Source organism: Microtus pennsylvanicus, chromosome 4 (genome assembly GCF_037038515.1).
Source record: "Microtus pennsylvanicus isolate mMicPen1 chromosome 4, mMicPen1.hap1, whole genome shotgun sequence".
NCBI classification, from domain to species: domain Eukaryota; kingdom Metazoa; phylum Chordata; class Mammalia; order Rodentia; family Cricetidae; genus Microtus; species Microtus pennsylvanicus.
Genome location: NC_134582.1, coordinates 136252444 through 136266945, shown reverse-complemented (window position 1 = coordinate 136266945; position 14502 = coordinate 136252444). Strand labels below are relative to the sequence as shown.

Below are 14502 nucleotides of genomic sequence, written 5' to 3'. Positions count from 1 at the left end.
TGCATGGTGAAACAAAGAGAGGGTTGTGTTTCTAGTTTTTTTTAAAAATGTTTCATTGATGTATCGTGTGTACAGTCTGTCTTACCTGTGCATTTGCAGTATAGTGACCAGGTTCAGCAGGAACCAGAAAGACTTTATGGACCACGGAGCTAAATACCCTATGACCCCTGAAAAGGGTTGTTTTTTTTTTCTTGCTCTATGGTACTTGAGTATCTGGATTTTAATCTTTTTAATCTTAGAACTCATTCACATGCACAAAGAGGACCCTAAAAGGTTTGCCTTGTATAGGGTCTGTCTGTGGATGTCTATAGTATTAGAATGGATGCAGGGGCTGGAGAGGTGGCTCTGTGTACTTGCTGCTCTTCCAGGGGGCTAGTTCCCAGCTTCCAGCAACTCATGACCACCTGTGACTTCACCTCCAGGGGAATCTAACACCCTCTTCTGGTCGCTGCAGGCTCTCCCACGTACCCTTACACATAAATTAAAAAAGAAAATCTTTGCTTAAAAGAAATTTATGAGAATACTAAACATAAAATTATAAAATATTGAAATTTATATTAATATTTATTAATACCTTTTCATTCTTTAAGGTAGCTATTATGTATTAATGGATTTTTATGAAAATAGCTATTTTTTAAAAATGAAATATTAGTCAGACAAACATCATGATTTTTCTTTTCTTTTTTTGGGGGGGGGGTTATTCAAGACAGGTTTTCTCTGTGTACCCCTGGCTGTCCTGTAACTCACCCTGTAAACTAGGCTGGCCTCAAACCCAGAGACCCACCTGCCTCTGCCTCTGTGGGGCTAGGATTAAAGGCATGGGCCACTACCACCCAGCATATTTTATTTTAGTTAAATCTATTCTTTGAGTTTCATGTGTGTACATGGTGCCTTCCGTTCTCACTCAGCCTTCCCTCCCACCCCTTACTTCATACCTCTGCAGTGTCTGCACCACTGTGAGAGCGTGGGGATGCCATAGCTGGTCCTGCTGTGTGTGTACATGGTGCCTTCCATTCTCACTCAGCCTTCCCTTCCACCCCTTACTTCATATCTCTGCAGTGTCTGCACCACTGTGAGAGCGTGGGGATGCCATAGCTGGTCCTGCTGTGTGTGTACATGGTGCCTTCCGTTCTCACTCAGCCTTCCCTCCCACCCCTTACTTCATACCTCTGCAGTGTCTGCACCACTGTGAGAGCGTGGGGATGCCATAGCTGGTCCTGCTGTGTGTGTACATGGTGCCTTCCGTTCTCACTCAGCCTTCCCTCCCACCCCTTACTTCATACCTCTGCAGTGTCTGCACCACTGTGAGAGCGTGGGGATGTCATCGCTGGTCCTGCTGTGTGTGTACATGGTGCCTTCCATTCTCACTCAGCCTTCCCTTCCACCCCTTACTTCATATCTCTGCAGTGTCTGCACCACTGTGAGAGCGTGGGGATGCCATAGCTGGTCCTGCTGTGTGTGTACATGGTGCCTTCCGTTCTCACTCAGCCTTCCCTCCCACCCCTTACTTCATACCTCTGCAGTGTCTGCACCACTGTGAGAGCGTGGGGATGCCATAGCTGGTCCTGCTGTGTGTGTACATGGTGCCTTCCATTCTCACTCAGCCTTCCCTTCCACCCCTTACTTCATATCTCTGCAGTGTCTGCACCACTGTGAGAGCGTGGGGATGCCATAGCTGGTCCTGCTGTGTGTGTACATGGTGCCTTCCGTTCTCACTCAGCCTTCCCTCCCACCCCTTACTTCATACCTCTGCAGTGTCTGCACCACTGTGAGAGCGTGGGGATGCCATAGCTGGTCCTGCTGTGTGTGTACATGGTGCCTTCCGTTCTCACTCAGCCTTCCCTCCCACCCCTTACTTCATACCTCTGCAGTGTCTGCACCACTGTGAGAGCGTGGGGATGTCATCGCTGGTCCTGCTGTGTGTGTACATGGTGCCTTCCATTCTCACTCAGCCTTCCCTTCCACCCCTTACTTCATATCTCTGCAGTGTCTGCACCACTGTGAGAGCGTGGGGATGCCATAGCTGGTCCTGCTGTGTGTGTACATGGTGCCTTCCGTTCTCACTCAGCCTTCCCTCCCACCCCTTACTTCATACCTCTGCAGTGTCTGCACCACTGTGAGAGCGTGGGGATGCCATAGCTGGTCCTGCTGTCAGCATAGTGGGCTGCTGTTTGGTTGAGGATTGTTTGGTGGGAAAGAGTCTGAACTCACACAAATATATAGTTGGAAAAGAGAGATGAGGAGTTTTAGGGATAATTGTAGACATCGTTTGATAAAATACCAAAACTTAACAGTTAGTAATATCTCCAATCTTGTTACACTGAGGAATTTGTACCCTGTTAAGATCTGTTGTTAGCTGCATGCACTGGTCCACGTGTGTGGTTTTTTAGTCATACATGTCTCACTGAAGACATATTTGTTTCTTTTTTTAATTTATTTTATGTGCATTGGTGTGAAGGTGTCAGATCCTCTGGAACTGGAGTTATAGATATTTGTGAGCTGCCGTGTGGGTGCTGGAAATTGAACTCAGGTCCTCTGAAAAAGCAGCCAGGGCTCTTAACTGCTGAGCCATCTCTCCTGCCTTGACATAGTTGTTTCTTAATTAACATAGTATCCCAATGTCAGCATATCGAATGATGCAGTATCAAAAGTCATGTGACCATCTGCACCAAGCCACATTGAAAGTCTTTCACATGGGGAAACTGAGGACAAATACAGTTTCTCAGAAGTCTGGTTTTCATTTGATAGCATTTTAATCGCTGACCTCAAATGCTGTCAGTCATGTGGAATGACAGAACACAGCTCATCCTGACCCTTGCGGCCCCATCCACTGTCGAGCAGGTTTTTTTCCAGTTCATTTGTGGTTTTCTCAAATAGAAATGTGTGCTGGAAAAGAAGGTAACTGATTCATAATTGCTCCTTTCAGAAGAATGGCTCTGGGCAGCACCCATTGCTGAAACAGACATGCTGTATGCATTTAGAATCTGTTTTTCTTTCCGAAGCTAACCAACTTCTTTGCTCAAGTCAAATATGGGTTCCCTTCATGATTGGCCACTTTAATGGTCCAGGATGATAGCTGTGAATTTGACAGTGATCAAGTTAACGAATATCATAGCAGTTCAGGCATCTGGTGCTGGGGAAAAGGAATCTATAACTCTGTGATCCTTCTCCAGCCACTTCAGTAAACACAGACTCTGTCATGGGCGAAACACAAAGAATTGAGTAAGGATTGCTGAATTCACATATTTAGGACTCTAATGTAAGAATCAACTTGTCTGTGTTCCTTGACTTTTCTTTTGAATTGAAACCTTCCACAAAAAGGCAAGTTTCTCTGCTTGAACTCTGCCTGCCCCCCAAACCTCCTGTGGACCTCAGAGGTAACGTCCCATCTCCCATCAGACATTTTGGCTAACACAGCTCTGAGAGGCTACTTTTGAAACCTGGTGCAGCCGACTAGGTGCCCGGAGATCAAGGGCTGTGTTTTCTTCCACTTTTTACCCCTGTGCTCAGCATAGGGCCTAGAACAAAAGAGACATCAGGAAGCCTGTGGCTTTGAAGGAGTCTCCAAAGTGAAGGGAGCCAGAGCGCTCTCACAGAGGGTGTGCTGGGAGCTCAGTGGACCTGTCCTTCAGTCACTGCCTGGGGAGAGAACAGCACCGTGGCGCAGGGAAGGCGTCAGAGGCAGGGATGCTCCACATCTGGAGGTCATGACACGGGCAAAGGGGCATTCCGTGCTTTTGTTGCCAACATCTTCCTTTTGAAGATAGTGAAACCAGCCGTGTCTAGCCACTGGTACGGTTCTGATCAGTGTTTAACCAGTGACTGCTCAAGTGGTGCCAGATCCTCTGGTTTCCAAGCAGGAAGGTCAGGACCAGAGAGAATGATGGGTCAGACAAAAATGACAGGAGTGGGGTTGGAAAAGAGTGAACAGTGGGCAAGAACACTTGTAGGGGAGCAACAGACCAGGTGAGGGCTGCTGGGACAAGGGGGACACACTGAGGGTGGACAGAGCTGGGTTTGTCTCATACTGGGTACTCCTCATGCAAGTCCATCCATTCTGACCATTTATTTGTGTTTCAGGGCTCCACAGTGGCTAGAGAAGCTAGTGACAAAGAAAAGGTAAGCGCCATCACACCTCCTCCCTGTCCGGGGAGCACTGGGTGTGGTCCTCCCCTTTCCCCTGCTGCTGCTGCCGGCACAGCCAGCACCCCTGCAGCCTGGGGATGCATGCCTTCATCACCTTCCTCGGTGACTATATGATGCTGTACCTACTAGTTAAGTGTGCAGTTGACACAGACGGGTCACAGACAACCTGTACTGCTGCCTGTACTGTCAACTGAAATGGAAATTCCAACTCAGAATGTGGGTCCTAGGGGTTTGAGGAACTTGGGTCCCAAGGCCTTTTTACCCCAGCTCGCCATATGTGACCTTGACTGTGGTCTTTGCCTCTGTTCATTTTCTCGGCCATTACATATTGATTTCAAATTTCTTTTTGAATATACAGTGGTAAGATGAGGTCGGAGTTGGTTTTGATTTTTAAAGTGAAGTATGAAAAGATTATAAAGGACTGTATCTTCATATCTTCTGACTGATTATAAATCAAGTAACACTTGAATCTCATTTGCTTTCTTTTATAGAATTACAGACTTGAAGGGTCAATCTCTAGGGACATTATAAAGTAACTTTTCAGTTTTAAAAGTTAAAAATGTAATATTTCAGTATTGGTAAATAAGATCCGGGCTGCGATAGGATTGATAAAGCAGAAAGAAAGTTTGTTAGATGCTAGTGAAACATTCCAAGTGACAGCCGTAAACGACCGTGTGTGTTTATGCTTTGTGAGATACATTAGATGTTAACAGGAAACAGCTCGTCATGAACAACTAAGTTCATAGTTGCGATTATTTGCAGAGGTCTTTCTGAGAGATCTAAGTTTTAAGTCAGTTTGAAGATTGTAATTAGTTCAGATTGGTAGATGGAGACATAAAGAATTGGACCCAATTTTGTTAAAAGTCATTACTTGGAAGAGATGTGGATATTTAGGATTAAGTGGTTACATGTTGAAAAGATTTTTGAACAACTATAACAGATCGGAGCACAAATAAACAGAGAGGGATAGATAATTTAAACCTGTTGGGTTATGGCAGAAGTACAGGTCATTAGAGACATTTATTTAATGAAAGACTAGAAATAAGCTTTGGGCTGTTAAATTTAAAAAAAAAAAAAACTGCCATTCTAAGCAAAATAAGAAAAAATGGTTTCATATGTGATTCCTTTTCAAAATTAAATACTTTTAAGTAAAGAAAAAAAAAGAATTTGGAAATGGCTTCCTGCATGTAAGTCTAAACTAGCCCAGATTGACGCATTGATTGACAGACTAGGGGAAAGACTTGCCTGGATTCTTGAATATTCCTACAAACCAGCCTCAGAAGGGTCTTCTCTTTACTATCTCTTTAAAGTTAGACTCAAGGATTTTAATTTTTTTCTTAATTTCTTTTAGAATATTATTTTGTTTCAATTTGAATGTTATGAATTTGCACATCTCTGTGCTGTGTTCATTCAGAAGTGTGTGCATGTGTGCACACAAGTGTGTGTGTGCACGAACATGTGTTTTCATGGTTACTGTCACAGCCTCAGGGACTGAAATAATGGGTCACTCAGTCACATCCTGCATGAAGGCTAAATATGGTGCTAAAACAATTTACCCAGGGTCTTTTTTTTTTAAGTAATTACGTAAATGGTCTGGTTTCAGACTAATTTTAGCAAAACAACCCATTTATATATTTATATTTCCTCCACCTCATGCATGAGTTCAAGTGTTTGATTTGGTACACAGACTGTCCTGGGCCCTGGGCCTCCTGCTGTGCAAACACTCTTGTCGCAGAGGCTGACACTCTTGCCTTAAGGAAGAACCCAGGGCTTTGCACTGTGTTGGAGGTTTGGGGATCTGACAGCTCCTCCCCGAAAGGTCAGAGGCTTCCTAGGGCTACCTTACCTATCCATGTATGTTTCAGATTCTAACTGGGAAGGGGAGGAGAAATCGCCTGCACATATGGATGCAAAGGCCATCAAAATTGACAGCCAGCCCGGAGAATGTGGTCCACTAGCTGGGAGCGTACTGATGATACAGAAACACTCAGTTGCAACCATTTAGTGGAGTGCATCGCCATAGCTGAACTCGGACACACTGGGCTTTTAGGGTTTTTTTTAATGTTTTCCTTTCCTCTCCTCCCCCTGACCCCCTCCCCAGCTATTGGTTTTCCTTCTTTCCAGGATCAGGTAATAGTTTCGACTCTTCTCTAAAAGCATAGCCCTTTGGGGGGTTCCTGAGTAAAACCTTAAGCGCCTTCAGAACAATCTCTGGTACCTGTGGTTTGAAGTACGTGGGGAAGGCCGAGAATGCTTTATTTCCTATCTTTCAGCCTCCTAGACAGGAAAGCTCGTCACTGCCGCTGTAATTGCCGCGTGTCGCTGTCTTGTTCAGAGTGATTGCCGTTCTGCAGAGCGCCCTTACCCGACTCTCCACTGACACAGCTTCATTAGGGATTGCAGTTCTTCCCCTACTCTGGGACCCATTCACTGCAGCCATTATTTCATTTCCCATACTGTTAACTTGTTGATGACAAGTTTTGAAACTGTCATTTTCAGTGTTTAGTGATATAGGTGCAGACAAATCCCATCCCTTGAATTTCTTCTTGACACACAATTAGTGTGATTCGCATTAACATAATAATGGAGATGGAACTGGAGGAGATAAAGTCCCCATATTCTAACAATAATGGGATGACTTTGTGGCAACAAGTATCAGAACATGCATGTACAGATGTCTAGAGGGTTTTTTTTTATGGGAATAGTTCTTAAAAAAAAAACTTGTCAAATTCTGACAGCTGCTATGACTTGTTTCATTCCCTAATTCTTTTCTTTATAGTGGAAGGGCATCTTCCATTCATGACTCCAGCAGTTTCACCCGCTCTAAATGAGACAGAGAAATGCGAATCTCCCCGGTGGTCGATCTTTTCACAGCTGCACTCCAATTCCAGTGTGACATCAAATTCCTAATTATAGCTGGGCGGACTGCTTTTTACAAATGACAGTCTTAGCACGCTGCCAGCTAGCCGGCTCCGCAGCAGGGACTCATTTCATCTCCAGGGGATTTGACCTGACTCTTTAAAAAGCCGCTGTTCTCCAGAGAGAGAGTCCCGGGGATTTACACAAATATGCATTTTACTCCTCATTCCACACAGGTCTCCAAACTCGGGTGAAGTGAATCCCGTGTGGTGGGAGTCAGAGGGTCAGAACAAGAAGATTCCTTTTAACATGCCACTTTTTCCCCTGGACCCATTGGAAAGAAAGCAGCTGCCCCACAATTGGCATTTACAGAGCTGTATTGGCAATAATCGTCGTTGATAATGGGCCTCAGAAAGCCTCCTTGTTGATTCTTACGTATCACGAATTGCACTGGCGATTAAGAGGCTGCCGCTGGCTCTGACATTTTACCTACTACAATTAATCGTAGAATTAATCATCCATACCCTCCCACCTAAAACTGCTCCTCCCAACCAGTTTTCAGCATTTCTTCTGAAGTCTTTAAATGGTCCCCCAGTTACAACTAATACCTATCCTTATCTAGACCTTGCACTAATAGGCAAGGATCGGAGGGCACCAGGCCACTGAGCAAGGTTCAAAAAGTGCAGCAGTGAGCCCTTCGGGAAATCTTTCTCCAACATGCCTTTCCACTCTGGGCACCCTGCCAGCTGCTCTGCTTTAAACACACTCTGTATTTTCCTCTTCTTCCGGATGGAAGGGAATTGCCTTCCTTCTTAGGCGGCATGAAGAACACCCAAAGGACAGAGCACACTTTCCCTTCAAAACAGAAGCACAAATTATTGTGTTTAATTTTTTTTCTGCAATACTGGCAGTCAAACCCACGGCCTTCTGTATGCAAAGCAAGCACTGTGTCATTGAGTTCCTTCCGCTGCTACAGAACTTAAAAGATAACAGCAGGAACTTCAGTCCTGTGGACCAAAGATGTTTTATAAAATAAAAGGGAGTTTGGGACCAGCTGCATTGGAGAGTCAGGGATCTGAGACCAGCTTTAAGACCAAGCAAGGAAATGCCAGTAATGGAATCTTCTGGAGATTCCTCTAGGAATGCTGGCCAACAGTAGACCACAATTAAGTGTCATCAAAATTACACTTGTTCTATGAAAAGCTTAAAGTGACTGATAACACTGATGAAAACACATTCCGAGACATATCAGCAAATGTGTAAGCAATGCCCCTTGGGAGACTTTGAGGAAACCTCGAGAGTATTCTGGGAAGTGGAGTTGTTTTGCTTGTGTTGCTGGAGATACTGGAGATGGAACCCAGGAGTCTTTTGTGTGCTAGGCAAGTACCATATGACTAAGGTGCATCCCTTGCTTACAAGTAGGGGTTTCCAACTTTTAATTTACTTGTAATTTTTCCTGACTGGTAAGCCTGGCATATGAAAAACTGATGAGCTCATGCATTGAGTCTCATGAGCATCTTCCAGATTTGGCACACACGGCAGCATTGAAATTGCTCAGCAGTTTTGACATGAAGTGCTGGGTACTCGGCCAAGCATCGGAAACGCACAGAGCTCTGCTATTAGAGGTGGGAAGCCCTGTAAGCCAGCTTACTTCCAGCAAAGTTAGGGAAGAGAGAACATGTCTAACATGTAGTATGTGCTCTGAATTTAAGCCAGCCTGCTACAGATGTGCAGATCTTACAATAGATGTAAAGTTTACTATGTTCATGTTAAGGCAGAATCAAGCGGACTTAAGAAACTTCCTTTTGGGTTTTGAGTCTATGAGAGTTCTCACATTGTCACCAATACTAAATATTCATGACACAGAATTGGAACAAACCTATTTTTTAATAAATATTATTCTTGGCCGGGTGGTGGTGGCGCACGTCTTTAATCCCAGCACTCAGGAGGCAGAGGCAGGCAGATCTTTGTGAGTTCGAGGCCAGCCTGGTCTACAAGAGCTAGTTCCAGGACAGGCTCCAAAACTACAGAGAAACCCTGTATCGATAAGCCAAGATAAATAAATAAAATAATTAATTATTAATATTTTAATTTTATTTTTAATTATGTGTGTGTGTGTGGTTCTGTGCACATGAACCTGCAGAGGTCAAAGGTCTTGAGTTTCCCTAGAACTGGAATTGCAGGCAGCAATGAGCCACCTGAGTGAAGGCTGGGATTTGAACTCAGGTCCTCTGGAAGAATGAAACATGCTCTTTACCACTGAGTCAACTTTTCAACCCCTGGAACAAACCTATTTTGAGGTCCTATTTTGTAGATCTTAGAGACCACTGTTTAACAGCCACATTGTTATTTATGGAAGAAGATCAAACCATCACCTTTTACATAGCTGCTTAATATTCATTAAAATGTGAATTCTTTTTTCTTGGTTGGTTGGTTGTGGGTTTTTTTTGGGGGGGGGGTTGTTTTGTTTTTGGTGGTTTGTTTTATTTCGATTTGATCTTTTCTTGGATGCTGGAGGTTCAAGACAGGGTTTCTCTGTGTAGCTCTGGCTGTCCTGAAACTCACTTTGTAGACCAGGCTGGCCTCAAACTGCATCTGCCTCCCAAGTGGGGGAATTAAAGGTGTGCACCCACTACACGTGGCTATAAAAGTATTCTTAAGTAATAACTTCTTTTTACATTATCTTAAGATACTTAGAGAAAATAGCCCCTCGCTAGAGTTTAACAGTTCTAAATAGCAATATGACACTTAAACTTACCAATGGTTTGCTTTTAATTACAACACAGTTTCATGGGTGTGCTGAGTATATTTCTTTCCACAGTCTACATATAAACAGATTCCAATCTGAACTGTCCTATCCAGATGCTGCTGACAGAGTGGCCATTCTCCTTTTCCCCACTGTGGATGTTAAAAGTTAATAAGGTTCTTGTAGGCTGCTTCCCTACCTAGGTGCTTAGGTCAACATCTGCCTCTGTGGATGAGGGAGGTCATTACGTGTCATGTTGTGGGAAAGCACCTGTTACCTTGGCCTCTTCTCAGTGAGCTTCACCCATATTCACTAATTTGCCTTTTCATGTATCAAATTTGTGGCTTAGCTGTTTGGGGAGGCGGAACTGATTTTATTATAAATCCCTAGCATCTCTTGTTACCCAAAATTGATACCATACATGTGATGTTATTTCATCAACTGTTTTTATCCTGCCTCCAGTGCGAGGGTAGCCTACATTCTCTCCCAGGAACATTCTGGGGAATTTTCTACCTTGTAGACTGATTTTTTTTTTCTTTTTATGATGAGCATAGAATTTTATTCTGTTGCATGAGTTATTTTCATTTAGGTGAGCTTGGAATAACAAGTAAATTAGGAACATAAGCAGTCGCAAGTACAACAGTGACTACATGTTTTTTTTTTTAATTGTTTGACTTAAAGTGTCCCGGGAATAGCCATCAAAGACACACCAAGTAGCCATCTTTGACATTGAGGCTTACAGTGAAAAACATATTTAAGTAGGTTACTAAGTAAGCACATCAAACAAAAATTCATTTCATTCTAAATACAAGTGCTTTAATCGCAACATACAATGATACATCTAATCCTCTGCATTAAAACCTTCTGGTACCAAATCCTGTTTGCATTAAACACTCAAGTGTGACCAAGGTCCTCGTCTTCCGAGTAAGGTTTGTGTGCAGACTGAAACAAAAGCGGGCTCCGTGTTATATGATTGTAGGCTCTGTGCATTTAAATCTTAAGAAACATGTATTTCTCACTTTCCTATTGCTAACACCATTTATAATACAGTTGGAAAATACAGAATGAAAATAAAACCCAATGTTGTTTTAGTTTGAATTCTGTATGTTTTAGAGTTATAGTTGTGACTGTAGATACAAATTTAATTTCTTGTAGTATTTTTAAACTATCATCTGAAAGATAACGTAATTTTTTAATTGAATACAAAAGCCTATACAACTTCTCATCTTGTAAGCCTTAAAATGGACTGCACTAAACTCTGTACAAGTAGCAGTAGTTGTGCATATACATGCATGTGTATATGTGTTAGTTAATCCTCGTTAGAAAAAATTACTTTCCCTAAATTATTTATGCTGGTTAAAAAAATTGGTGAAAATATTATATTGGTAAAAAAAGATTTTCTTTACATTTTTGGCTTTACATTCCGAGATTCTGTGAAAAGTCATAATTTTACATTTTAAGAATAAAGGGTAAGTAATACGAAACAGATTTTCGGGGCCTTGCTCTTTGCCTCGTATCTACCTGGCTCCCCGGGAAGCGTCTGGAGCCTCCCACCTCCTTCCCCTGAGGTTGCCACCTCCCCAGGTGTCTGTCTCACTTCCATCTTTGTCTCCTAAGCCATCCACAGAGGCTTGTGGTCACATCTAAAATTGAGTGTGCTGTTCTGAACATTTTAAAGTCTCAAATGTCAGGCTGAATCTGCTCCTAAAGGATCCTTTATCTCCCTTATTAAGCCAGGGAGGATAAGAATTAATTAAAAACTTACCTACATGCTGAATGTGGTGCGGACTCTCCTGCCGTCTTCGTTTGTCTCTCAGATCAGTGTTGTAGCATAGTTTGCTCCTCGCTGGAGGACAGTACTGACTGCTGAGAGAGTTTAGTGTAGGCTGTAGAAGAAGCCAAAAGCTTTCAGTTTCTGCAGATGTCGTCCTCCCGTGGCTCATCGCAAGGTCAGTGTTCCCAGGGAGTTCACTATCTCCTACGAATCAATTTATAACTCCCTTCTACTTCGGTCATATTTTCTGGCCACTACACATGGACTTTTGCTTTAGGTCAGCAAAATAGCAATCACTAAGTCACACACTATGACATTCACCAAGAAAATCCAAACCATAGAAGAGTAACATGAAGGGGAAAAACTTCTTGTCTTTGGCCGTATGTATAAAAGCATTACATTTTAGTCCATAGGTTTAATAAATATTACATAAATTTAAATAAGTATTCCAAGAAGTAACTTAGCTAATTTTTATTATACGGCCACATTCTGTTCTTGAGTTTCTAGTTTTTGTTTTTTTGCTTCTTTAAGATTACTAGTCAGGGTTTTCTGCTGGGTAACCTGCTGCAGAGCTCCGGTTTTCGAGCCGGGGAGACAAGCATGTGTGTGACTGGAGCCGCTGAGGCAGGGCGGTCAGAGCCACTGCCGGTGTCACCGTGTGCCCTGGCATACACTGAGTTTGCCAGCCCTGCTGACAATTCTTCAGCATAAAGGGCTGCATTGCAAACCCATGTGCGATATGTGACTAGCGAGTAAAAACTGAAATCAAAGGAAATCTTAAACACGGTCTATATTATTGACAGCCTAAGTTTTACCTTATCTTTTACGATCCTGGAAGGAAAGAAAGGGGCCGAGAGAAAACACACTCTGAGTTCCTGTGGGCAAGCGCCGTATGTTGCCTTCCAGTTCACACACCAACCCTATCACATAGCTATGATTGACTTCCTTACTCAGCCGAGGAAGCAGTTTGGGGCTGACCAAGCAGCTGGTCCGGGTCATGGCTAGTGAGGCAATGCTTGATGTGACGTCGTATAGAAAAGAAAGGATAGCTTTGCTCGGGACTTCTCAGTCACAGCTTTGTCTAAAGAAGCCATGCCCGCAGATATGACAAGCCAGTCACAGGAGCCATGTGTGGCACACACTGCTCCGCCCCTTCAAAGTGTGTGACGCGTGAAATCCTCATGGACAACCCTCTACTTGCTGCTACTTAAAGATGAGAACCAAGCTTGTTCTTAGGCTGCCTTCGTAGCCGCAGGGTCTTGGGACGCCGAAAGGTGGGCGATGTGCGGATCTTCTTCTTTTTGTGGCTGTGGACGCCTTTCAGCACCGCCTTCTTGGCTTTCAAGGCCTTCGCTTTAGCTTCGGCTTTGGGAGGGGCAGGAGCTTCCTTCTTCGCTTTCGGCGCCATCTTGACCACTATGCCATCATCAAATTCCCCCTGACCACCGAGTCAGCCATGAAGAAGATAGAAGACAACAACACACTTGTGTTCATTGTGGACGTCAAGGCCAACAAGCACCAGATCAAACAGGCTGTGAAGAAACTCTATGACATTGATGTGGCCAAAGTCAACACCCTCATAAGGCCCGACGGAGAGAAGAAGGCGTATGTTCGGTTGGCTCCTGATTATGATGCTCTGGATGTTGCCAACAAGATTGGAATCATCTAAACTGAGCCCAGCCGGCTAATTCTAAATATACACCTTTTCACCATAAAAAAAAAAAAAGATGAGAACCAAGTCACAGAAGGAGTGACCTGCTGAAAGACACACAGCTAATATTTAGACAGCTGAGATCAACATAACAGCCAGCCTGGGTCCAGCTGTATCTAGAACCACAGGCTTTGGTCTGTATCCCCTAGATAGAAGTGGGGGTGCAGAGTAAGCCCATAGCTGGGCATTTTCCAATTCTAGCACACAAGTGAAGGACTGGTCACGTGCTCACTTATTTTATCCAGATGCCAGATACAGACACTGGAGTGGTTGATGGTGGGGAGAAGGGTCCCTCTGGGTATGTCATTAGCTGTGCTGATGTGTTTTTCCATCACACCGGTGATGATCCCACATCTTGAATCCAGCCCTTATCTTGCCTGCGCTGAATGGGTTTGGATTTGGGTGTGTTACTAAGCACTGTTCTAGGGAGAGCATCTAGGAAAGGGGCATTTGCTCACCAGTATTGGACTCCTCTCCCCCGGCTGCCCTGCTGAGGCCCTGCCTTTGCCTCTTGATCCTTTCAGTAAGCCCTTAAGTTGTTTAACCAATCTGGTCGCCCTTTGCTGAACTTGATCCAGTCTAAATAATTCACATCCTTAGTGCCTGTGAAATTCACAAGCAAGCTTAGTAATATAGTACAGGGTACCCAGAGTTTTATGAGGTAGGATTAGACTTTCCCCTATCACATAGGGGAATTCTACTGGGGTGAGCCTGAAGTGGCATTCATCTTCATAAATGTGACTTGTCTTCCAAACACACCTCCAGTGTGTAATCTACTCCGTCATCTGTGGCATATCATCTCAGTCCTCAAACGTCTTGAATTCCCCAAAAAAACAACAACAACAACAACAAAAACAACCAAAAAAACCATCTTTATCCAGTAATTTCTTACATGTATAAATGGGTTATAGAATCAAAGTGGATGCCTAAATCCCTAACACCCTATAACCCCAAAGCATAACTGCACAAAGACATTCAAAATGTCTACCTGGAGATTCTCAGTCCTGGACTCCTGGGCTTTATGGGGAGGTCTGACTGCTTCTTGGGGGCCCTGATTTTTTTTTAAACATCAGAACCGGGTGTTTCCTCTTACTGCTTTTAGGGTGAAGTTTGCTAAAACATTAGGGTTTATGTTTCATTCACCTCAAAACACTGGGGAGCTGGGATGATATCGCAGTGGGTAAAGTGCCATGCAAGCATGGGAACCTGAGTTCAAATCCCTCATGCCCATGTAGAAGCCAGGCATAGGGGTGTGCTTCTGTAGCC

At 43.7% G+C, this 14502-nt stretch overlaps 1 protein-coding gene across 2 annotated transcripts in view; it reads left to right on the top strand.

Annotated features, from left to right (window-relative positions):
- Window positions 1–14502, top strand: part of Pip4k2a (phosphatidylinositol-5-phosphate 4-kinase type 2 alpha) — a 160841-nt gene that overhangs the window by 133298 nt on the left and 13041 nt on the right. For both annotated transcript variants that reach the window (XM_075970594.1, XM_075970596.1), the window contains one exon: window positions 4081–4119. In XM_075970594.1, coding sequence (XP_075826709.1) covers window positions 4081–4119 — 39 coding nt within the window. The remainder of the gene's footprint in view (window positions 1–4080; window positions 4120–14502) is intronic.